The sequence below is a fragment of the Centroberyx affinis genome, unplaced genomic scaffold, assembly GCF_046629955.1.
Source record: "Centroberyx affinis isolate AG114_WGS23_722 - 3 ecotype Tasmania unplaced genomic scaffold, CSIRO-AGI_Caff_v1 ptg005038l_1, whole genome shotgun sequence".
Taxonomy (NCBI): Eukaryota; Metazoa; Chordata; class Actinopteri; order Beryciformes; family Berycidae; genus Centroberyx; species Centroberyx affinis.
The window spans coordinates 497,374-523,589 of NW_027282482.1; the positions used below are offsets into that span (position 1 = coordinate 497,374).

Below are 26,216 nucleotides of genomic sequence, written 5' to 3' on the forward strand. Positions count from 1 at the left end.
GTAATTGCTAAATGGTACAATTGGAAGTCAATTTATTTGTTTTCATTTTTGAAAAATAAAACTGAGCAAATTCCTTTTCCTGCTTACTTTAAGTCACTTTTATGTGGAATCTCATCAGTGTGAGGGATCCACATGCAAATTATTTCAATTAGCCGTATACACTATTAGCCGTATACACTACTACTTTGTAACATATAAATTGATATCTAAAAAGTAAGGCTTATCTGGACTGGATTTATCCCAATCCACCAGTGAAACCCTGATCTCTATCAACCTGACTGACTATTATTAGTTAACAATAATGTGGGCCAGCTCAGGCAGTCACCATCAATCAATGCCCCTTGATACACGGAGTAACATGCTAACAGGCTCATTCAAAAAGACCCAGTTTACATTGCACTATTTATATCCCCTCCAGGTCACGTTAGAGCAGTTGACTGTGTAACTGAGAGACCCTCCTGTCTCCAAGATGATCCCATCACTAATATATGCATGTCTCATAAATGTTCTGTTTGTGCTTTTTGTTCTCTCAGATATTAGATTATCTCAAAGTTACTGATCTTGTGCATCTCCCATTTTCAGCAAAGCAAGCATTCACTTGTTTTTTCCCTTGGGTGGGTTTCCATTTCACTTTTCAGGTTGTGAGGCTATCTGTGACTGTTGACTTTATATGCGATGTTTACATGAACTTGGTTGTACGACAGATGTTTGTTTTATCTGTTTTCTACGTTTGTCTACTAAATCACTCAATTATAGTAATGTTACTTTGGTACGTACATGGGAAATGGACTTTTGTCTTGTGTGTGATCAAGTGCAGTGTTTGTCCTTTGATTTGATTCAACATTTTGCTTGCCAACTTAAAGGAAGCTAACTGTAGTTTTGGATAAAATACATGACTTCCTTGCTTCCTGAAATTAAGGGAAAATGCCACTTTCTAACATTTAGATAATCACGCTTATTTAGATATTTACAAAATAAACTACTCCATAGCTGAAATATTATACAAATTATATATATACAAATTATATATATATTATATATTATATTATTATTATTATTATATATATATTATATATATACAAATTTGCTTTTTAATTACACAAAATGTATAACTTTACAGTATATTTCAGTTTCAATAGAAAAAGCCACTTTAAGCCCAATGGATCTTTGCATTTCAAGTCTGTCCTCATGTTGAAAAGTTGCTTCACTTACTGTCATGTAAGTCTTAACTGATTTAAAATGTCTTACTCTGAAACTATAAATGAATGACATAAGCACTTTTACAGTTTTCTAGCTTTGTTGTAAGGAGGTTGTCTCTCTTCAGAAACAGAGCACCTTGTTTATGTGCTTCACTCTGTTTTAACATTTAACCCTGGGGAAAAAAATGAATGTATCAACTGCAAGGGGGTCTCTTTGTCTTATCGTGCTGCCGCAGCATGGCAGTTATTCCTGTCAGAAGTGTGTAATGAGACCGGCAGCGATCCCACTCGAGATCCACTGCGCCGCTGCACCATTCGGCTGTATTCTCCTCTGATGGTACAATCTTATGAATTATCTAGACGATATATACACCTTTGTTTACATTTTTGATGGAGGGAGAGCTTAACTGGTACACCCACAGTCAGTGTTGCCTGTACATAGCCTACTTATGCGCTCATTGGTGGAAGTTTTACTTTTTTTTTAGACTTTTTCTTCTTCTGTATTGTATATTTATATTATTTTATTATTGTAAAAAAATTGAACTATGTTGTTAGAATAAATCATTACTCATGGGGAAAAGTAAGCAGTGTGTTTCTATGTGTTGTCAGTACTAGCGACTGTATGTGCTGCTTGGTAATGTTTACACTGAGGCCCTCTGCTGGCCCTGTGGACTGGCAACTCTCAATTCTTTCACACCTTTTATTTTTAACTCAGCAGGGAGATGGCTTTCACAGGTAACTAGTAGTCCTGTCAGCAGTGTCAGTTGCTCAAAAGAGCCAGGTTGAATTGTGTTTGTGTTTGCTTTTTGGAGTATTCTTCCATTTGTCATGTTTTCATCTTCAGTACAGAAGCATTGAGGAACCCTGTTTTTTCTCCCATTACACTGTATCAGTACACAACTCATTTGCCCTATCTGCCTGGTCGCTTCCTTATTTTTTGTGTTGGACTGTCCCCATGTCAACAGTCAAAATAAGCACTGCCTTTTACGAGAGATAAGGGGGGCCTCTGTGATTTATTTGCATATTTTTGAGGTTGCACACTAAGCAGTACCTTGCCCGGTGCCAGGACGCTTTAGATAGAAGGATGTGCGCTCAGCTGGATTAGTGCTTTGGAAATGAGTTTGGCTGCTTTCAGTCCTGCAGCCAGTGACTTTCAGCATGCTGCTTAACTTCTTCACCAACAGTTCTTGATGTAGGGCTGGGCAATAATATCGATATTGTGATATGAGACTAGATATCATCTGGGATTTTGGTTTTCGTAATAAAATCTTCAAGGCTGAGTTACAGTAAAGTCACACAATTTTGTGAACTTATTAGCCTGCTCTGGCTGAGTAAAATGAACAATGATTGGCTTTACCCGCTCATCATATCCACATTACTTATTACTGAGTACACATTCCTGATTACTAATGATCATTATTAATTTTCCATATTTCCTTGTGTGTAAATATCTTATGAAAGCAGGAATATTCATCCCCAAAATATGGTCACATTATCGATATCGAGGTATTCGGTCTAAAATATTGTGATATTTGATTTTGTCAATATCGCCCAGTCCAACCTTGATGTCCATCAAACATTAAGTACAGTTCCCACCTGTGGCTGCTGTGTTTACAGTGCTTGTTTACAGGTGATGCTGAACGGTTCACCACTTTATTTATCCCTATTTTTGCTGCTTCTGTGGATGGAAAGGTACAACTTACATGATTTAGGACAGCCACTATCCCCAATCGAAAATGAAAGGTTTGTATATTTTCAGTGGACTCTGAACTGTAACCTATCCTATCGAAGCCTGATCCTCTGAATCATCTTTTATTACCATTACTGTGTGAGAGAGGTATTCCCCTTCAGCATACATCTGGGCCCTGGCAGAATCTGACAAATGAAAGTTGATGATGGAAACAGTGGTCTATCACCAGCTCCCACACTGTATGTAAATCGACCAGACTACGTACAACAGAAGGTGGAAGCTGAGACAGTGACAGTTTGGTACATATCCCCTTTCAAATTAGGGAAACGTGATCAGCTTGGATGACCTGGTTATGAATAGTTCACTCATGACTGCACTTGCACTAAAAGCACCTTGTTTGTTGATGAAGTTGCATCCAAAACAGTGTCATGGACAGACTAACATCGCACAAGGCACGCAGTTTGAGTTAGTGTTCAGTTACAAATACCTGGGTATCTTAATTGATGATCATCTATCCTTTAAACCTCACATTGATTGTCTTTTTAAAAAGTTGAAATTCAAATTTGGGTTCTTTCTGTTTTACTTTCTTTCATTCTAGGAAATGATTGGTTGTAGCCACAAGTTGTTCCTGTTGTCTGGTCTGAATGTCTGTTCTGACCTTGGTAAAAGACCTTCATGTATTCTGAACTCATTACAGAATGACCTAAAGCTGTCGAATCTGATCTCTGTGGGAGAATTTAAAATGCTAATGAAGGGCCTGAAGATGGACTCTATTGGAAACTGTCTTTGTTCTGTTTATTTATTAACCTTGTAATAGTTTGAGGCATCTTTTATGAATCTTTTTGATGCTTTTTTCTTGGCCAGGTTTTCTTGGCCAAGACTCTTAATCTAAATTAGATTTACCTGGTAAAATAAAAATAAATACAACTCACAAGGACAGGTGCTGTCAAGCTATAAAAGGGCACTAAAGACTAAACGTGATAGATATATTAGAATAGGCCTAGTTGCTCAATCTGAGTCGTCACTAACATGTGATTGCTTTTTGCTTACCCAACATCAGCTCTTCCATCTAAGTGACCCTTACTGAAGCCCTTTTTATCCCCAACCAGTTTAACAGCAGAGAAAAGGGGCTAATGGACCTGATTGCGAGGAATTATCACAAATTGACGATGTAATCATACTATAAAGCAAGGAACCTGTCTGTGTGTGTGTGTGTGTGTGTGTGTGTGTGTGTGTGTGTGTGTCCGTCGCATATCTCGAGAACCGTTCGTCCGATCGACTTTGGTGAATTTGGTGCAATTTGGACACGCGACACGGTCAATATTAATAAACTTTGAACAAACAAGCGAACAGCGCTCTGTGCCGCAGCGGCGCGAACGGGCACTGCACTAGTAGCCTACCTATTAAACTCTTCATTCAGTAGTATGCAATTAAATCCAGTTATTTAAGAGACTTTTGATATGATGTGCTTTTTCACTTACACATAGGCTACTTTACACCTTCAGCTGAATCCAAAAAGTAGCCTATTTCAACACTCACTCTGGGACTCACAACGGGACCTGCCTATAGACCGGTCAAGTGCTTTGATGCTGCGTTCTCCGGATGTTCCGTAAATACGGGCTTCCCAGTGGGAGAAAAACGTTTATGTCAACCTCCTAGTGGTAATCAGGCCTATAAGTAGGATATGTGGGGTGATATTTTCCAACGAAGTGTGTCAACACAAGCAGCAAATCCACCGATGTTGGCGGTCCAAAGTATTGAAAATCACAATTATCAGTTAGATTCACACGAATACAATCAACTACACCCACTCAAAGCGAGAAATATCCGCGGTTGCTCGTTTATGATTGATTTTTTAACTTAATACGTACAAATGATTGTGGATGTGGACGTTGCAGTGATTAAAACCAAGTGAAGAAAGCTTTCGGCACAAAATAACGTTCTTCCGATGTGACTTGAACCCGGCAGCCAGCAAAGTAGCCTAAATAAGGAAGTGTGAGTTGTCTGGACCCAGGCAAAAGTGTGAGAGCAACGCTATGAAAAGTTTCAAATGGAATATTATAACCGAAATGTCGTGATAAGTGCTCAATAGCTAATTAGTGAGTGTTATTGTGTTGAAACGACGAGTTTTAATCGCTGCCTGGGCTTGACTGTTGGAGTGTAAGGAGGAAAAAAGTCACGAATCAAAAGATCATCTGATCACAAAAGGGCAGGTGCTGCGCGCCACCGGTCCTCGTGCACGCCACTGATGCAGTCTAATGAAGACAAGATGATAATATGCTATAAAGTCAAAAAACCTCTCTAAAATATAATTTTTACTATATTTCTGTGAACATCAACAAGTCTATTGCGAAACTAGATGTGAGAGCCAAGATAGATATCATGAAATCGTGTAAGTCATCAAAAGACAAATCCTGGAGCTACTCCATTGATGATGAATGGGGAACTGACAATGTGGTAGTAGCCTACCTAGGATGGTTTTGCATGTGCACATTTACTGGCTCATAACTGTGAACGCAGTAATAAATAAGGTCCATTTGGATCTAATAGCTCCAACATTGTATGGATCTCCAGTCAGTCTCTAAATTAGCCGATTGTCAGTGAACATAGGCTTCTCCAGGTTTTATCTGTCAATGCCACCACCATCATCGTTCTTCTTGGGAAACCATTGATCAGGTTCTGATTAATATATCAATGTTGGAAATTGGACAGGATTTTAATGTAAATGTTATTGTCTTTCAAGTTTGGGGCTCATTAGGAAGTTACATGTTGTTCAGAGTTGTTGTGGTGGGACTCTGGTTCTTCCCCTCATTTGCCTGCCATTAATGGGTGTGTAGAACCAAGCAGTCAACACACCCAGTGGTGCAGGAACCTCTTCCCCCTGCACACAAGCCTTTCATGACTGTAGAGGAATGCCAACTTGTATACATCTGCATTAGGAATATTTTACTTCTGTTTTTCACCATGCGCTGGCTGCTGATTGGATGCTATGGGCTTGCTTTGGTCAATCTCTCAGGTAAATGTAAACTCTCACTCTAACATCATTTTGATTAGCGACAGGAATGTAGCAAATTATGCAAAAATCAATATTAATATTAGCAACAAATATCAATATTAGTAACATGCAGAATATTGTTACAGTGTTATTATAGACTAGTGCATACCATTGTGCCACTACTTCACACAGTAATTTAGTTGTAATTTTATTTTTTAAGTCTGTATGATCACATTTACACTGCATACAAGTGTTTTGCATGTTATTTTTGACTTCGGCTCCATTACCAGCACTTCCTGGCCATCTGGGGGCAAATGAGGAAGTTGCCTTCTGAGACAAAGAGTGTATAAGAACAGTCATTGTCATGTTAATGAACTGATGTCTCCTTGGTTATTTTAATATATTTCTGTGAAAGATACTAAGATATTCCATTCTTTGTCACGATTAAAAGTGACTGTGCCGCTATAACTGTGTCGTAATGTCCAGAAAGTGTTTAACAATTCACCCTCTTTCTCCCCCACAGTGGCTCGACAGGTCAGCCAGAAGCCCCGGTTCTATGGGGTGAAAACCAACCAAAAAGCGGTGATCATTTACTGTGTGGGCGGAGAAAAAAACAAGACGGCCCATGTAGAGTGGTTCAGGGCCACCGACTACAAAGTGAAGCGTGAGGCCAGAACCCCAGTATATGCCGGAGAGCGGATCCACATCTACAATAGGACAGAGGGCAACAGCAACGCCTCCATCACCCTCAAGAAATTGCGCATTACTGACAGCGCAGTGTACTACTGCAAGTTGAACAATATATGGGGACCAGGGACCGAACTGCAAGTTGCCAGTAAGGGGCTGGAACAATATTTCAGCTATTGTAACTGTATGGAGCATGTACTATCTACGTGTGTGTCTTTATTGGTTGCAGAAAAAAAGCAGGCTCAGGGTTCCCCAACAGGCTTCATTTGATACACTGCTGATAATCAAATGATTGATCAGGCGAAGGAATCTCCACTCCAATCTCAAACCCCCTTATATCATCTGACATATAATTTCCCCAAGAGGATCAATAAAGTGCTATCTTATCTTGTCTTATCTTATCTTATCTAATCTTGTCTTATATAAAGTATTATTCAGATCTGATCTACAGAAATACAATGGATCACTACCTTAAGTGTTGCTTTTTTAACTAATATCTGCACCAGTATCTGCCATTAGACTTTTCCCCAACACCCACTTCACACACATCTCTCTCGCCTCACACAGGAGTCACCAGTCTTGAGGCGGTGGTCTACAGGAGCCAGTTGAAGGACGGCCTCATGATCCTCCAGGGCCTGCTGTTGGCCATATGTGTTGCTGCCCCTCTGCTACGCAACCATTTAATGGTGAGTGACAAGAAGCACTGAACACCAGAGTGAAGTGATCGGACAATGTAAAACTGAGCATGTGTATAACAGTATTCATATCCATTTTATGCATCAAGCTAAATTTAAAGGCTAGAGATAAGGACATGAAACTAATCAACCAATCAGCCACAGTGGCTGGTGGATTCAGAACTTCATTCTCACCATCCATTTGAATTACTGTTCTGCCAAGGTTGTTATTAGAACAGAACAGAACAGAACAGAACAGAACAGAACAGAATAGAATAGAATAGAATAGAATAGAATAGAATAGAATAGAACAGAACAGAACAGAACAGAACAGAACAGAATAGAATAGACATAGCCATAAAAATGGCTAGTAGAATAGGCATACTCACCAGCCACTGCAAATTTACCTTTATTTTGCTGGTGGTTTGTGTTAATTTCAAGCTTAACTTAAATATTTTATTTTCATAATAACTTTATGTTCCCCATTACAGTTATGTTGTACATGCCCTTATTTACTTACGGTTTTCATTTATTTTCTTTTTTTACAGATGAAGAAAAGGGATTCCATTTATGAAGAGCCTGAAACTGATCACATCTATGAGGTTGGTTGGAATTGCTGTATTAATAATAGTTATTATAATATAGAAATCTAGAAATCACTACTATTCATGATTCTATTTAAGTTGTCATACGTATTCTGTAATATGTTCACACAAAAACATGTACAGACACACACACACCATGCTGAATAGCCAGGTTAGACACACACACACACACAGGCACACACACACACAGGCACACACACACACACACACACACACAAAGGCACACACACACTTCAGTACTTGCTTCAGTGAGCATGCAGCCACAGTCTTTGTCTTATTCTAACACAGCAGGTCTTTCAAAGCCAAGTGTTTTCCTGTCATGTCACTTTATTTCACTGCATGGATGTGAATGTGAGATCCTCTAGTTAGCTCAAATGTTTTTCTTTAGAATGACACCAGAGCTGTGCAAAGCAGCAGTGAAAGAAATGTGTTTTGTATTATTGTCTTTTTGTAAAACTCATATTGCAAGACGACGATTCAAGATGTTTAACTTTGAATGTGAGCTACTCTGCCATGGCATTGAGCAGCTGTACATCTTTATCTATCAGTCATGCAAATGAAGTACACAGGCCTTAAAACTGATGTACTGAGACAACAAATTTTACTGTGCTTTGACTCTTGAACCTTAAAAACCACAAAAGCAGATTGTTGCTTTTCATCTAGGATTCCTCAGGTTTCCTCAGGTTTGTACGCCCTGAATGGGACTCACATAAAAATAGATGTAAAGTACTAAAACACCGTCTTCCCATCCCTCTGTCTGACCCAGGGCTTGGGGATCGAGACCTGTGGAGGAGATCTGTATGAGGAGATCTCTGCATATGCCCAGGCTGGAGAAGCTGAAGTCCCCTGGGAGCAGGACTGAGACCGCTGAGCCACCCACCGGCTCCCCGCCTCAACACACTTACCATAAGTTACTCATAGTCTCTAGAGATCGCCCCGGTCAGACATGGACAGGTTTCATTTTTATTCTCAACAAATGAAATGAGTTTTTATGGTAAAAAAAAAAAGTATTCTTATTCTGCAGTGCTTGCTATGTGTCATTGTGGTTTTATGCTATTCAGAAGCAGTGGAATGAATATATTATACCTTTATGTGTTGGTGCTGCTTATTGGTGAGATGCTATGCTGAACTCGCATCCGCATGCTGTGAACAAAAATCCGTTTTGCTATGAAGTCCCTTAAAGTGTAATTTAGCCATTCTGCAGCTCTCACTTAAAAAAAATGAATTTTTTGGTGCTTCAAGAAGCTTTTATACAAATTGTGTGTGTTTATATGTTTATATGTTGTATCTATGTCTATTTTATCTTGTAGGTGTCAGTACATGGTCATCACAAACCTTTGTAAGAGGTTATATTAGTTATCTCTATGTGTATCAGAGCCCCTAACCAAGACCTACATATTCCTTTTGTAAATAAAGAAAATTAGTATCCCCTTCTTTTGAGTAAAACGAGTAATGTAACAACAATAAATCCATTTCCATTTTTCAGAGAAAGTCTTACTTTTTTTTTTATTTGCTATAACAGCTGAGTAATATAAAAATATTTTCCCAATTTGTTGAATTCACATTCATTAACTAATAAAGTACGTCAACAAATTAAATTATAAAGCTACAGTATGTCTCATTTGGTACATAAAACAATAAGTTAATTAATAAATACATGAATCAATAAGTTAATTATTAAATACATAAATACAAAAGAAAACAAGTAAACAAACCAACAAATAAATAAACACATAAATAAATAAATACATAAATAAACAGACAAATATTAAACAAATAAATAAAATAGCAGATAGACAGAATAACAAGTAAACAAACCAACCAACAAATAAATAAATAAATACATAAATAAACAGACAAATATTAAACAAATAAATAAAATAGCAGATAGACAGAATAACAAGTAAACAAACCAACCAACAAATAAAAAAATAAATAAAAAAATACATAAATAAACAGACAAATAATGGACAAATAAATAAAAAAGCAGCTCGACAAGCAGATGGATTTTAGGCGGTGTTGAATGCAGATGAGGCCAGCAGGTCAATTTTCAATAGATGCATTCTGATTTCCTTCCTGATCAGCTCCCATGCCTCAGCACTGTGGCCCTGCAGCAAGAAGATCAATATTATAATATTATCATTAGAAGCATACAGTAGACGTTCAACTAAAGCGTCTCATACCCAAGACCTAAATCTGATAGATAAATAGATAGATAGATAGATAGACAGACAGACAGACAGATAGATAGATAGATAGATAGATAGATAGATAGATAGAATGCAGGTTATACAGAGGGATAATGCTGACTCACCTTTTGTTTTAGGACGTGTGACAGTCTCTTGAAATACATGTGCAGCTTCTTGCTTTGTTTCTGGCTCACCATCTAGATGAATCACAAGTTCAAAATTAAAAAAAAAAAATTAGCCTATGCCGATTTGCTCTGCACTGCATTCATTCAAAGAAATCTCAACCAAAACATATTTTTTTATTATATATTAAGTGTATTTAAGTCTACCTATTTTGTTGACTTGATAAACTTAAGAAACCTAAATGGCACATTATGCTAATATCAGCTGATTCTTTATCAAATTTCCATCCAATACTCAATCAAATGACAGGATATTTCAGTATAACGGAAATCAATCAGGAGGCATTGATTCATGGCATGTCCTCAAATATGAGTTTTCCATGTGAGTGGACCAGTGATCCCAGGTTAGTAGCCTACTTGTGTGTTTGTACAAGTTATGTTCATCCATGTTGAGACTTACACAGGAGCGCAGGCCCTCCGCCTGCTGGGCTACAACATTGAGGAAGTCGTCCACTGAGCTCTCCTCCCACGACACCGCCTGCTGATCCTCCTCAAACAGCCCAGCCATCTCCTCCAGAGTCTGCACCATGAAGACAAGCTGGTCCGCAGACTGGATGAGGGAGAGAGGATTGTTTTAAATTGACAATGGATTACAGTATGGATACTCTAATAGCACTTTTGGACTGTTGTTGACAACAAAACTGCACTGTTCTCTGTTAGAGCAGATCATTCTTTGTGTGAAAAAGGACGGAAATCAAGTCACATTTCTTTGATTTCTTATATTTTATAGGCTATGTGACGCATGGAATCTGATTTTGGTATTGGGGAAAATCTGTGATGCCCATACTTTATTTTACACAGTGCATCCAGAAATTGTAACATTGGTTATTGTCCTTCAGATAATCTCTTAGCTGAGTTTCCTGGTGTATTGTAGCTATTGTATTGTTTATTGTAGCTTATTAATGAATTTAGGACAAAGTTCAGGATGACTTACTGATGCTTCTGAAGCCTGGGTGTACAGGGCGTTTGGGAAGGGAACCTCTGTGGTGTCCATAGTAAAACTCCCACCCTATATTTCACACGCACACACACACACAAACAAACAAACAAATTTGTTGTTAGAAATCATGCGGTAAATAGGCAACAGTGTAAATTTGCATTTCATTAAATATTAAATGACACAGTTAGTTGTGCCAGGTTCACTCACCATCACTCGCAGCAAAGCCAAAGAACTTTCACTGTGTTGTGAGAATTTATGATCCATCCACCTGCACATCATCGAGAGGCCCTCACTGTGTAGAGTGAGGAAGAAGCAAACAAAGAAAGTCTTGCTGAACATTCTTAAATGTTAAAAATTGTCTTTGCACAAAGCAAATAATCCTTTTTCCAGAGCAGCTGTACTGTTTAAGCAGACTCTCAGTATGCTGCATTTATACTGGAAGCGACGGGACGCACCTATTTCACTTTCCCGACATGATGACACCGGTTGGAAACCAATTAACATGACTGCGGATGGAGTGCGGCTGCAAACAGCATCAAGGTGGAAAGCCATCAGCATCAACATCATGTCACAAATTTCGGAATTTACTTCATATCATTACGAAAAATAATCCTATAATAAAAGAAGATAGAAAGATACACAGATATCACAGCAAAACTTGAAAATAGAATGCAGCTACCACATGTAAAGAATACACCATATTAAATCATATAACAGGCTAATACCATGGCAGATAAAAAAAAAATGAATTATATAAATATTATTGTTATTATAGGCCTATTGAATATTAAGATATAGATCACGTACTGAAATGTGGGCATCCAAAATTAATTATTGGACTTTAATCCCTGTTGCTGATAAGGGTTGTAGGCCTATTTAAACCTTCTTTCATTCTGTCAGTCAACAATATACAGTATTTATTAGATTTGATATACTGTCGGTTGTTGGCTTTATAGGCTCTTCTGATGCATGTCATCCTCTTCTTGTCACTCTCCACTGCTGTCCGATAAGACACAAATGTCTTAAAATAACAAATTCATCAAATTATTGGACTTATATCCTGAGTTCTAACTGAATGCTTTAATGACCTATAGGATTAATGGTGACATTTAGGACTGATTATGAAAACCGCACAATAAAGTGGCCTGCGACGCGCTGATGAAATTTCCAAGCAAAGAGAAAACGAAAGTGACTTTGACCACGTGGCCTACGTGTGGAATGCGCCTCATCCACCTGAATTGAAAGGTGACGTTTCACAGTATTGAACCAGTCGAGCTGCTAATCAACGAGCTGAAGAGGCGAAGTGACGAAATGGGAGAATCCACCTAAAATCTCTTTACCCACCTAGCCTGACAATAAACCTGAACACATCATAGTAATATCAAACTGATGTAAAATATTTAAGGATAGGGTGCTTTGAGGGGTTAAGATGGGAGGCATGAATTAATGCTTTTCTGACAGTGTTATATTTGTGGTTGTTTACCTCCTGGCATCGACTGGAGGCCATACTTAACCTTTTATTCGCCTCTAGCCTACATCAATGCATCAGCTGGGCATTTTCCACTACTGCCTTAGGCCTAACCATTTTTTTTCTAAATCTCTTCCCACCTTTTCACAATTTCCTGTGAGATAGCACATGATAGAGACATGCCATTTGGCAAAATGATAGAAAGGCCTATTGGTGGTGGCTTCTTACTCAAGAAAGATGACCCTAATAGGCCAGATGGTGGCGCTAAATACAAATGCACAGCCTACTCTCATTACAATTAGAAGGCCATAACTCCCACGCCGTGAGTCCGACTGACACCAAACGTGGTCTACACATGTAGCCGGACGTGCTCTATTCATTTACCAATAGAAACACCTATATCTACCATATTGGATTTTCTACAATTATGACTTTCAAAAAAAAGAAAAGAAAAATCGAAAATTGACACATTCAGTGTTGAGATATCTTTGATAGTTTATCCAATTAAGTTTCAAGCAGGTATGGCCTTTATAAAATTGGCTGTGACTCATTGACTGCTCTTTTTCGTTGAAATCTGTCATTGTGTGCGGTCAGTGCAGGAGATCTTGCTGCAGACTGTGCTGGTTTCATTTACACATGCAGTGTGTGAATTAGTCTTTATTATTTAATGGAAAGGAAATCTGCTACCACGCTGCATTGTTTTATTATATAGGGTGTTTTTTATTATTATTTGTGTGTGTGTGTGTGTGTGTGTGTGTGTGTGTGTGTGTGTGTTAGATTTGTTAAGTAAAAAGATCTAATTATTTGTTGATTTACAGTAACTTTGACAGTCTTTTCTGTTTGGATTTCTTGTAGGCTATTTGTAGCTGTCCTTGTTGGTATGGAGACCCAATGGCTCTCACCCACAACGTCATTTGTATTTATGTGTACCGTATTTTGTCAAAGGGTGGAGATATTGCATTGCTTTGTCACTTGGATGAAGTTTAGATCAAAGCTTTTGGAGCTGTGTTGTCAGCCTGTCTGGGCTGTACTTGCTTGTCGCAGACAGGAGAGGGTACATGAAGTCCTCACATGTCAGCAAATGGAACAACAACATCAGCACGTCAAAAAAGTTGTGATGCCTTTGTCGTTGCTCGTAAAATCGGAAGTTGTAAATACGACTTGTTGCGCATTCAAGTGCTTTTGGTCAGAAATAATAACAAACCAGACCCTGTAACAGAGGTATTTTTTGTGTGGCTGTTATTTATTTTGTCAATGAAGTGGTATAGAGGTACTTTGTGTTGCATTGTGTGCAGAATTCAGAGGAGAAAATGTGCATTGGACATGTAATTGATGTTTTGATTCATTCATAAAAATAAGGGACAACTAAGGGTTAAACAAAGAGCAAAATATAATCATACAGCAATACTAATTATTGACACAAGAAGCCAAACAATATAATCATAATATAGGCTACATCACTTATACCAGCAATTGGTGACTTTGCTTCCACACTGTTTGTTCCCCAATTCCGGGCAGACCTTGAAGGCAGCATTGCTCTAGTACTGTACCCATGATGCATCTGTCCTCAGCTGGCTGATGACAAGCGTCTCACCGCTCGGGAAAACAACCTATAATTGTCTTTTTTTAAGACGTTATATTTCAAGAATTGTAATGGAAAACAACTGTATGGATTGAATAACATTTGTCGGACCATGTATTAAGTTTACAATCACTGACAGAAGCTACACCGCCGTCTTTGGACCGTAATGGCAAGTTAGCCAGCCCATTCGGTAAGTAGGCTAGCTATAATGTGCTAGCAGTGTGGCTAGTTAGCAATGTCACGTTAACGTTAATTCACAGTGTCATGTTTTAATGATATAAGTGCCGTTCAAGTCGTGGTGTAGTCAGCTGACTTGCTTTTTCCTTGTTTGATGCTCCTAAGTATTTTGATCCGCTTCTCTACCAAGCTCCAATGCCTACAACACCCAACTTACAGGCTAAAGTTGCCTGAAATTGTCAAGTCCATCATAAATATTATTATATCAGCCTAGCTGTCTGCCAGTCGATGCTTGGCGATTGCAGAGAGCAGGGTTTAGGCTTAACGTTAGCAAACAAACTGTATTATAACCAGCTGGTGGACACGGTGCTTTTACTTAACCACCTTATAACGCTAAATTCCATAAGTGTTAGACTTAACATTTTGTATTTTGGTTAATAAGAGGGTCCTTTAGAGCTGTCTAATCTGTCTGTGATCATTTCACGGAGTCTGGATGGTATGCCATCATGATCCTGATTTACAACTCGCTTACTTTTTCATGGGGGAAGTTAGTTCTGCACCATTTGTAGCTACTTCCCTGTAGACAGCTCCTTTAATCAGCGTCTCACATGATTTGGTTATAAAGTGGCTACTCACTGAAACTCCCAGACATGAAATTGCAGTAGTCTATATCACAGAATACAGTCTTGTGATGGAATATATAGTATGTAATGGTAACTGGGAGACAAATCTATTGACAGCATAAAGTGTAAAAAACAAACAAACAAGATTTCATAATTGTCATGTGCCTTGTCAGCCTGGGTACACAGGCACACACTGTTTACTCAACTGAAATGTGTCAAATGTCATTTCAGCAGGGAAGTAGACTGGAATGTAGTTGTAATTAGAGACACTTGCAATTTGAAAAGGGTTCATTGTTGGATAAGCCTGTTATGTCTTACATATCTAGAGGGAATAGTTTGTTTTTGTGTTTCAGTGTGCCATGTGGGAGTAAATCTTCTCTGGAGGTGCCATGCTAGCCACACAGACACCAGATGCGCCACCACAGGCTAAAGATGTCCAACAGGTAAGACAGCAGCCTGGTCCTACTGTTGCGCAAGATCTTGTTAGTCTGTAAGATTCTGCTGCTCTTATTGTACAGTTGTTTTCCTTTGCTTGCCACTGTTCCATTAGTTAGTGTTTGCAAACATGACCAAGTCGTTCTGAAAGCTAGTATCCAGAGAACCCACTGTGATGACATCAAATTACCCTTTCTTGATCTTCTCACTTGCCAACATGTGGGAGATTGACTCTGTGGGCTCTTAGGATGGATTTTTCTTTTAAATAGTTGAACAATATGCTGTCACATCTTTGATTAGGCCTATAGCATTGTATTGTATGTTGTAATTATATTAAAAAATGTTAACTGTACTAAAAATTTTACAAAATTAGGCCACTTTGAGTATTGATCTTGGAACCTTCTAGTGATCCACTCACTTGCCTGCTTATCTTTTCAATGTAATTATTTTCAAAGGCCTTGATAGGCTTAATAGACAACTTGATGCTATTAAAGAGGTTAGACAGAGAGAGTCAAAGGCAAACAGTTTGCCTTTCATCATATCAAAGAGAAGTATGGACAAAAGAGTGGAAAATGAATGGCAGACTCTGCTCAGTCAGTTATTAAATTGAATATATGTGTGACTGCTATTCATAGTTATTGTTAAACTGCTGTAGTTGTTAGTTTTATGCATTTCAGAGTAGGCTAGAAATGGGTAAGCAGCAATGCTTTGCAGACAAGATCTGTAAGTGTTTGTGTATGCTACTAAGCTTATCTGCTGACTCACTGAACTAATGCATCGTGAACTTGGCTTTCACATTCACTCCTTTGACAAACTTATAAAATTCTAGGATTGAAGTATTCATTCATCAAGCTAGAAAAGCAGACAAGGAATTTGCCTTTTTGAAAGATCTATTTTAGGCTTGGAGCTCAAGTCCTGCTGTGAAAGTTCTGTTCACAAGCACAGCAGCAGGTTGTTACAGTGTCTAATGTGGAGAATTTCAGACTGTCAGGTGTTGATGAATAATCTCTCTAGGTCTATAACTTATTGCGTAATGTGGGCTGGTTTAGTACACGTTTATGTTCTTTTTCCACCAGTGTCAGCTGACAGCAGGTGTCATGTGTCGGTAGGTAAACTACAGGCCATGTGTCATAGCCACATGGTCAATGACCCCATTGTATCTAATGACAAATCTTTTTCCACATTTTGTTGTCATTCAGCAACACTTGTGTTATGCTATATTTCTACCTTGCATGAAAAAGGCGTCTCATTAATGTGTATGTGTAGGCTATTATTGTACTTAATGCCAATATTGGTTTTAATGAGTAACCCATAAAGTAGCCAGCCTGCATCTCAACATCAGAACCACACCTTAGTTGATTTCTGTAGAAGGAAACAAGGAAGCTGTTGATAATTCCATGTCCCACGCATTCAACCTCTAGCACATCAAAGAGAAGTTGGCACTGTCACTCAAGGCCCTGCAGAAGCGATATGTAACGTCAGATTCTGTGGTGACCAGCGAGGATGGCGACGCTAACCTCCTCTGCTGCGCCCTGGAGGCCATTTTCATCCACGGCATCAAGAGCAAGTACATCCGGTCTGAGGTTGGGAGCCGGAGTAGGAAGGGGGACCGGGGACCCCTCCCCCAACCTTTCTTCTGGAGTCTGCTCAAGACCGTCACCCACCGGTGAGTGGAAGTCAGAACAAGGGCACATTTACAGATAATAGGACTTCATTAAATTGTACATCTGTTAATCACTGACACTACTGATTTTAAATTGTTCTCTAAAAGCCTAATCACTTTTGATAAGGTACTGTCTTACATGGTGTGATACCTTCCGAAGTAATGGCACGATATAATGACATAACATGCTCTGTTACTTTCCCAGGGATGTGATTACGGAGCTGGAGAAGCTTAGCTTTGTGGGCACGAATGTGGGCCGCTGCCGGGCATGGCTGCGTCTGGCCCTCAACCATGGCCTGCTGGAGTGCTACCTTGCGTCGTTGTTTCGGGAGGGCTCCAAGCTGCAGGCCCACTACCAGCCCACTGCCCTGCTCCTGAACCCTGAGGAGCGGGAAGTGCTGCTGAGCTACCTCCAGGGTCTGGCCTCACTCACATTCAGCCTCTCTTACAAGTCAGCTGTCCTCAACGAATGGACCACCACCCCTCTGGCTCTGGCCGGACTCTGCCCCATGTCCCAGGCAGACGCACTCGACCTGCCCCTCAATGGAGGAGACCCTGCCATTTCTAGGCCCGTGCGTAAAGAATCGTGGGATACGGTGTCTCAGTCGTCTGGCTCATCGGATGCAGTGGATGTGCAGAGAGGATGTCCGGGCATGCTGGTGGGGAGGGGAACCGGTGTATTGCCGGGGGGTAGGACTGCACTCAATTCATCTAACTTGAGCCTTGACACCACCGGCTCCTCTCAGCTCTCCTCCAGCCTGAGCTCTGACAGCCTCCTGCAGGGGCAGGACCCCCGCAGCCCGGCTGGGGAGCAGTGGTCCTCCTGTGACCTGGACATGTCCCTCAACATCAACAGCAGCACCAAGAGGCCACTCAAAGAGTACGTGTTGTGTGTGAGCTGTGTGGTTGGATACATTGACTCGTAACTGTCTGACCGCTATAAGATGAATGGTATTGTAGTTAGAGTGGGGTCTGTTATTAGTGAACATTCACTTTTTGTGTGTGTTGCCAAAAATGTTCAATGATTTCTAAGAAAGAGTCTAAGAGTCTTTTAGTCAATACACATAGGATTTTTTAATTCAGAGTTCAGAAAACCATTAATTTTACTGTACAAATAGGCAGTTATAAGCTACTCTGATTCATTGTCAGCTCACAGTGATTTCACTGTCATGTGTCATGACTTGCTCGTGTCTCTGCAGTATGCCGACTGACTTCCGGGAGAGCGGCCATTGCAGTCAGGACTCCATGCGTGAAGACTCCTTTGTCTCCAGCACGGGTCCGGACCACTTCTCTGAGACCGCCACTTTCAGTGGCTCTGACAGTGAGACCCACGGTCCCACTACACCCTTCCCAGACCTCACGGACCAGGCCCCAGACTCGATGCTTCCCGATTTAGAACCACCATCTCAGCCGTCAACCAACGAAAACCATCCCAACCAGTTTCCCTCGGAAGAGTGCTTTAATACCTCCTCTGAAATACACTCAGACACTGACCTGCCCTCCACCGTCAGCGAGCCTGTGGAGAGAATAGACACAACCAGTACCGAGGAGAATACTGAGCTCATCGAGAAGGAGAGGGAGGTAGAGAGTTGTGCAGAGAGCAGCTCAGAGCCTTCAGCAAATGTACGCCCATGCCACTCCAACAGCATTCTCAGCAGAAAAATGTCCTCAGATTCCCTATCAGTAAGTGCATTTGCAGAATATGTATTGGTCGAAATGATGCACGCACACAAAACCACAGGCCTCACTTGGCCTCTGTCTGTCAGATCCCATCATAAGATTGACTTTAACAGTCCATTCTTTCCCATATATGTTTTGTAATGTTTACTGTTGTCCATCACTGTGATCCATTAATTCATGAAAGCATTTTGTTCCACTGTGTTGTGGTTCCGGAGTACAGCTTAAGACAGAACTACCTCAAGTAGAGTAAAATTGAACTTTTCTGCTTGTATATTATCAGGGTGGAAAATTAACACTAGCCATACTAAATGTTGGCAAATTTTGGCTCTGGCTGGTAGGTCTGTCTGCTCTACCAGCTGCTCTGTGAGATAATGTGCTATCATTAGTCCCCTTGTGTTATAAACATGTCATTTATTGGTATAAGAGTACGCATATTCAGTTTGCATTAGTGAAGATGGTGGCAAAATTGTGCTGATATACAGTATATATAGCTATTACCAGAGAAATAGACCATGCACTCCAGTTTCACTTGGTTCTTGCACTACTCTCAACCCAAAGATGCATGAAAAAACAGGAATCACTCTTTAACATACTGTTCTCTGTTCACTGAACTATACACTCCACTCAAGTCTGTCCCATTTAAAGAGTCAGTCTGTTATGAAAATCTTGTTTCCTGGAATGGAACAGTGCAAGTAAGTGATAAACTTCTCTCCTTCCTATTTGGTGTATTAGTTAACAGCTCATCACAGCGTAAAGAAACCTCTGTCATTCACATTGCAGCATTCCCATTCCTGGATCTCAGAGGACGATATCTACAAGCCCCATCTGGAGGAAGTGTCGGACATGGACGAGATGTCAGCTTGTGTCAACGGACTGAGTGCTCCTGCGCCTGAGCCCAAGATCTCTCAGTCACCTCCCAGCGTAATCCATCGCAGACAAATAGGTATTTTATGTCCATATGTGTGTTTTTTGGAAAACGGAATGAAACAATGCAATATTTGGTGCAGTAGTGAATGTTATAAGACGATGCAAGGTGGTGTGATTTTTATTTTTATTTTTTTAATTGGCTGCCCATGGTAAAACAACAAGTTGAGCAGAGCTAGTCCATTGACTTCATTACGTCTACGTTACGGAAGATTGTGTTATTAGCTGTTGGGGGCTGAGCTTGTCTTATGAAGCATTTTGAAAAATAATTAAGGTAAAACTATTGACAGACTTTGAAAAGGAAATTAAAGTCTAAGCAAGACATTTGTCTCGATAGACTGGATTCTACCCATCAGTGCGAGAGGAGGTGGTTGTTGCAAATTAGCTTTAATTAACGTAACTAATTTAGTAAATTATATGGTGAGAACAGAGATGGTGAGAGATGTGACCAGTCCCCCTCAGTAGAGTACATTAGAGAGAAGTATTTGTACTGTTGAGAATTAGTTATCACACTAGCTGTAGGGCCAGTATAGAGAAGTTGCATTCATGAGATGAACTTTGGACAACTTAGTAATCCTACTCCACCAGGTCAAAAGGTTTCTCTGCATATAGAGAGACAACCATTTCAGCATCTAGTGAGGCAATATTTAGCAGGGAATATTGGACGGAAAAACAACTACTGTCGTTTTTACAAATCATTGCCATTTTATTTCAGTAAATAATCAAATTATTTGTCAATGCATAGATCATTTTAACTCAGTCCTTTTGCTTATTATTTTCCTCATTCACCACAAATGAGTAAAAAAAAGAGTAAAGTGCGTGGGGACCAAAACTGAATGGTTTTGGACAGAACTGATATCTATACTGATATAAATTCTATAACTTCCTTTTTTCTGGGCTTCATTTTTAGAGGTACTTCCTCATTACTGTTCAACTTTGCAGAAATATGATAAGTTATCTTTCCACCACTGCTTCCTCTAAATGTTTATATTTGTTGATTACCATATGTCTTGTGACTTGAAGATCAGATATACTTGTGAAACCAGTTTTGACACAACCAAAATAGTCCCTAGCTGTCATTTGACCTCCTCAAAATGAAAATAAACCTAAGGCCAAGCCAAATAATTTATGCCGACTCTCTTTCTGTATTCCCTTCCCCATCACCCTTCTTCCTCTGTCTGTCAGGGCTGTCTAACCCGTTCCGGGGCTTGCTGAAGCTTGGTCACCTAGAACGACGTGGTGCAGTGGGAATGTGGTGGGACTACTACTGCGAGCTGTCACCCTTTGAGTTCCGCCTTTACCTCAATGCGGAGGAGCGCACATGCTGCGACAACTGCTCCCTGGTGCGTTGCGAGGACGCTCGTGTCACCCTGCCCGAGGGCCGCTTTGAGCTGGCCTTTCCTGGGAAGCGACTCTACCTCCGCGCGGCCAATCGCGATGAAGCCGAGGACTGGGTGGACCGGATAGTGGAGGCTGTCAACAAATGCCGCCCAGCACCTCGCCGGGACGACCAGTGGGAGGTGCTGCAACCCTCCGATGAGAACGGTCTGGATGAGCCCTCCTTTTCATCCCCATCCTCTGCCCCCTCCAGCCCTGAGCGAGGCTTATCATCCACAGACACAGGGACGGGTGGAGGGCAGCAGGCGCCTCCTCCCCCAGAGGAACTAGACTGGACACGGACCGCTGATTTGGAGCCGGACGCCATAAAAGAAGCTGTGTTGTACTTCTCCACAGATCCTGAGGCTCGGACATGGTTACCTCTGGTCTTCTCCCTCTCCTTGGAGGCCGTGAAATGCTTCCGGGTGCAAGAGGGGAGAAAGTCTCTGTGGCTAACCCACCCCATCGAGGGAGTCCGGGACGTGGTGCCTGACGTCTCCCTGGGAGGACCGGCCTTTTTCAAACTCTTGACCTCCAGGGAGACCCTTAAGCTCAGGGCGGAGAGCCCCAAGGAGGCGCGCTCTTGGAGGGATCTGATCCGTGGAGCTCTGGACTCCTACCTGGACAGTGGGGAGGACGGGTGCTCCGATGAGCCAGCTGTAGTAAGCCTTGGGGTGGGAGGCAATATCCACAGGCTGGTGCAGCACAGACTGAAAGGGGATGGAGTGCTGCTCGCTCATCTATGCACCGTGGCCTCAGAGAAGGGGCTGGACACTCAGAACTTCAAGTGTGCAGGTGATTTTTAAGCTTGGTTCCTCCTATTTGTCAGCTTGTTAATTAAGGAAGTTGTGTGTATGTCATGAGCATACACACAAGCTAGAGCATGCCTGTGATTGAATGTGAAAGATTGAGTGTGAATTTGTATGTGTGTATGGGTGGATGTGTGAGTCAGAGATTGATTTCCTGTGTGTCCTGTGCAGGGTGCCCTAAGCAGATCGGCCTCTCCCTGGGCAGAGCCAGGTTATGTGAGTTCTCAGGCCAGTACTACTGTGACTCCTGTCACCATGGTGACACCTCCATCATCCCTGCCCGTATGGTGCACAACTGGGACCTCACGCCACGAGAAGTAGGTCCAAACACACACACACACACACACACACACACATCACATTTTAACTATGTATGTACAAATACTGATACTGATGTCAGATATTGGCTGATACTTGGATGAAAATAGAGTATCTGAATCAGATAATTTCCTTGATATTAATATTAGATACCAAGAGCTTTGTGTAACTTTTTAGATTAGTGAAGGCCCACCATAGGATTGAACTTTCTTGAGCTACTGTCCATCTACTACTGACTTTGGTTTTGCTTTAAAGGTATTGCTTAATGTATTATGTAATGTATGTGATTAAGGATGTAGCAAGTTTGATCAACACTCTTGATCAGAGTTTTATGCATAAGCATTGAGAGCATGTGGTTGCAAACGTTTAATAATGCCCCCCTCCCAGTTATAACCATACAGGTCGACCCTACATGATGTGTTCTGACCGTGTGTGTGTGTGTGTGTCCAGGTATCCAGGAAGGCACTGAAGCTGCTGGCTCAGATAGAGCAGGAGCCCCTGCTGAACCTGGAGCAGTTGAACCCGGAGCTGGTGGAGCACGCTGAGCTCATGGCCCAGGCTCACAGCCTGCGGCAGAGGCTGCGCCTGCTGGGGGACTACCTGCTCACCTGCCGCAGCGGCGCCTGCAAGAAGGTCCAAGCCAGGTTTGTGTGTGTGTGTGTGTATGTTCATTTTGCATAACTGTTCCTGATTTTTGAGACTTTAGTAAAATGTAAATGTCAAGATATTTAGAAAATATCTATCTATTTTTATTTTTTCATTTGTGTATTTTCTTTTCAGAATGAAGCAGCGGACGTACCTGTTGGAGTCAAGCCATCTGTACAGTGTCTTGGACCTACGACAGGTATCCTGCTACCTTTACTTAGCAAAGATTCTTTATTCTTATTACCAAGAAAATTGGGTGGATTTTCTCGCCATTAGTGTGCCACTTTGAAATAAACACTCGTGTGTGTGTGTGTGTGTGTGTGTTTTCAGATAGCAGAGGGCGAATACGAGGCCTTCCTGAACACATTGGTGCAATTTGCCTCTAACCACGTGCACCACTGTGACCTGTGCACTCAGCGTGGCTTCATTTGCCAGATATGCCACGCCAGTGACATCATCTTCCCCTTCCAGTTTGACAGCACCACCCGGTAGGCTAACCCGGGCCATCTGGACTGGTCTCAGACTGGACCCCAACTCACTGACATCTGGGTTTATAAAATCCTCTGACAGTCTTCCTCCTTTCCTTCACTCCTTCCATCCATCTTTCCTGTCTTACCACCTTACTCCCTTTCTTACTGCCATCCTCTCTCACTCGCTCCTACTTCTGTCCCTCACCCCCTTGCTTGCCTTTTTCTTTCATTCATTCATCCCCATTTTTATTTTGTGTGTGTGTGTTGGACGCCAACCCTAATGCTTCATAATTCTTTTTTTTTTTTAAAGATTTATTTTTGGCATTTTTTATGCTTTATTTGAGAGAGAGACAGGAAAGTATGGGAGAGAGAGCGAGGGGAGGACATGCAGCAAAGGACCACGGGTCGGATTCGAACCCGGGTCGCTGCGGAAAGGCCTGAGCCAAATGGTACGCGCCCTACTCGGTGAGCCACCAGGGCGCCCCAATGCTTCATAATTCTACTGAGAACAATGTCTACAATTATTTGTTAGCAATTTTAAAGGATCAACCAAATACATTTTTATTTTTACAGTAAGAACTCCGCCTCCTGGGGCGCTCAGGTGGCTCACGGAGTAGAGCGCGTACCATAAAACTCAGTCCTTCCCGCAGCGACCCGGGTTCGAATCTGGCCCACGGTCATTTGCTGCATATCCTCCCCTCTCTCTCTCCCATGCCTTCCTGTCTGTCTCTCACTAACTCTGTCGAATAAAGCATAAAATCCCAAAAATAAATCTTTAAAAGAAAAAAAAAAAAAAAAAAAAAGAACTCATGTTTTCCTTTGTGGGCATTCATTGAGGAATTGTGCGCCAACTGTGCGTGACCCAAGTCCGTTTAGAGAAGCAAACATACAGAAAATGATTCATTCTAGTGCAGAAATGTGCTTTCGTTCAGCAAAGAAAAGGTAACTGAAATTGTTGTTCTTGATGCGGTACTGAACCAGTTTCAGTTTGTAAAGTTATTCAGCTGTCTTGAAACACCCATTCTCTCTCTCTGACCCAGGTGTAAAGATTGTAAGGCTGTGTTTCACTTGGCCTGCAAGACCCGCTCGCCCGCCTGTCCACGCTGCCTGCGGCTCAAGAAATACCTGGAGAGGGATCTGCAAGACTGAGCCGAGCCAGCGGAGCGGGGCGGAGCCTGGCTTGCCGTTAACGGCCTCCTGTCATACTGAGCACCTTTCCCAGGAAGCTAGAAGCCCACCGATGGAAATAAATGAACAAAAGAAAACTGAAACTCTAGATCTAGCTTTCACATGAACTAACCTCAAGTGCAATTATGAAGTGTGACTTGCCCTAACTGACCGAAAAACACGACCCACTGAAGAGGACGGTGTGTGGGAGCCAGAGTGCTACAGTAGCTAGGCTCTGTTGCACTAATGTAGAGGCACAGCAAGCCTCGTTTATTGACATGATGCTGACACAATGCAGCCAACTGTTACTGACCGGTGACTTTCATACCTCTCTGAATTCTGATTCAGCCACGCCACGGCATCAAATGAAGGATTGAATCATGGTGAAGGTTGCTGCCAAGAGTCTTATCCAGTACGCTCATTTTTTACATTGTGGGTTTTTACGTTGTTTGTGTCAAGTGCAACTTTTTTTAAACCATTATGTCATGTTTACAAGAAATGCTCTGCAGTACATTCTGCATTTCTCTTGGATGCACAAAGAAATACATTAATCACTTGCTTAAGCGTAATCTTCACACAATGGGCTGGGGTACATGCAAAATAATAAAAGAGCACTTGAAATGTTCTAATGTACAGATTTTGATTGTGCCTTCTTTTTATTTAAGCTTTACACTCTTTTCCTCTGCTATGTCACTAATATAGTGCCAAAAAGCATTGCAAAGATTTTTTAGACTCCATGGCTGTTTTTTTTCTAATTGCCATAAGTATAAGATGATATTGTGTTTGAGTGTTGGATGCTATGTGTAAGACTGGAAAGTTTGATTTGTGTGTATGTAAAAACCAGTTACCAAGATGACATTGTGGAATGTTTCTCATTGTCTTAGCATACCAACTCCATTTTTTGAGCACACAAAATGGCAATGATATGTGTCTATTTTAAAATTCAGAGCTATATGTCAGCCCTAAAAGTTCAGAGGGGAGATTTAAGATAATATCTTGTGTTGAGCTATACTGAGATGATTAATAAAATGGCACACGTGTGTAAATCATAAATGTGCAGTAGCAAAGAAACGATTTTGTTTTAAAAAATATATATATCTTGGGAGATAGATTGAGTACTTCTCGGAATGACTGGATTTCTCAATGTTTCTGAATTCATAACATTCGTATTCTCTGATGTTTTGCATATTTGCACTTAGGTATGACTGTTAAAGGGATATTTCAACTAGAATTTAGTTGTAATGTCCTCTAGCACATGAAGTTAATTTCATGTAGAGATGACAGGCAGGTCTTACCCCTAAAACAAACTTTTATTGCTGCCAAATACTGTTCCTTTACATTCTTCTCAGTTCCTTTTCATCTCTTGAATATTTGCATATGCTGCATTGAGTTAAGTGGTAGAATTATCTTAGATACAGAGAAATATCTAACAAAGTGTAATCATAGAAGGCTAAGGTTTACTTTTCAAAAGTCCATTGTGCCGCATTTTGATATATTCAAAACATATCACTTGGCAAATGCCAGCTGTTGCCCAACGCTAAAACAAAACATTCTGTATTGTATTTTTTTTCTGTCATCTCATTTATTATGTACCCCATACAGTAATGATTGTTATAAAATAAAGAAATGCCAATGTTATTTTCGGAGTCCCCTTTGTTCTAGGCATTTCTAGACAAGATAATTTCCTGCAGATTTGGGTTATGAACCATCAGGTTGA

At 40.9% G+C, this 26,216-nt stretch overlaps 3 protein-coding genes across 3 annotated transcripts; 2 read left to right on the plus strand and 1 right to left on the minus strand.

Annotated features, from left to right (window-relative positions):
* Positions 1 to 5,765: 5,765 nt before the first annotated feature.
* On the plus strand, positions 5,766 to 9,431 carry cd79b (CD79b molecule, immunoglobulin-associated beta). Its single transcript, XM_071545765.1, has 5 exons — positions 5,766 to 5,905; positions 6,408 to 6,719; positions 7,139 to 7,257; positions 7,794 to 7,847; positions 8,617 to 9,431. The coding sequence occupies exons 1-5, from the start codon at positions 5,788 to 5,790 to the stop codon at positions 8,710 to 8,712; spliced, it is 699 nt and encodes a 232-aa protein (XP_071401866.1). The 5' UTR covers positions 5,766 to 5,787; the 3' UTR covers positions 8,713 to 9,431.
* Positions 9,432 to 9,859: 428 nt separating this feature from the next.
* ifnphi4 (interferon phi 4) lies at positions 9,860 to 11,500 on the minus strand. Its single transcript, XM_071545747.1, has 5 exons — positions 11,369 to 11,500; positions 11,156 to 11,230; positions 10,622 to 10,771; positions 10,165 to 10,236; positions 9,860 to 9,958 (listed from the first exon to the last, which is right to left on the minus strand). The coding sequence occupies exons 1-5, from the start codon at positions 11,498 to 11,500 to the stop codon at positions 9,860 to 9,862; spliced, it is 528 nt and encodes a 175-aa protein (XP_071401848.1).
* Positions 11,501 to 14,214: 2,714 nt separating this feature from the next.
* Positions 14,215 to 26,128, plus strand: plekhm1 (pleckstrin homology domain containing, family M (with RUN domain) member 1). The gene is made up of 12 exons (XM_071545742.1): positions 14,215 to 14,401; positions 15,365 to 15,454; positions 16,868 to 17,112; positions 17,315 to 17,989; positions 18,309 to 18,792; positions 19,570 to 19,732; positions 20,899 to 21,885; positions 22,071 to 22,216; positions 22,668 to 22,861; positions 22,998 to 23,061; positions 23,193 to 23,350; positions 24,373 to 26,128. The coding sequence occupies exons 2-12, from the start codon at positions 15,401 to 15,403 to the stop codon at positions 24,479 to 24,481; spliced, it is 3,279 nt and encodes a 1,092-aa protein (XP_071401843.1). The 5' UTR covers positions 14,215 to 14,401; positions 15,365 to 15,400; the 3' UTR covers positions 24,482 to 26,128.
* The last annotated feature ends 88 nt before the right edge of the window (positions 26,129 to 26,216 follow it).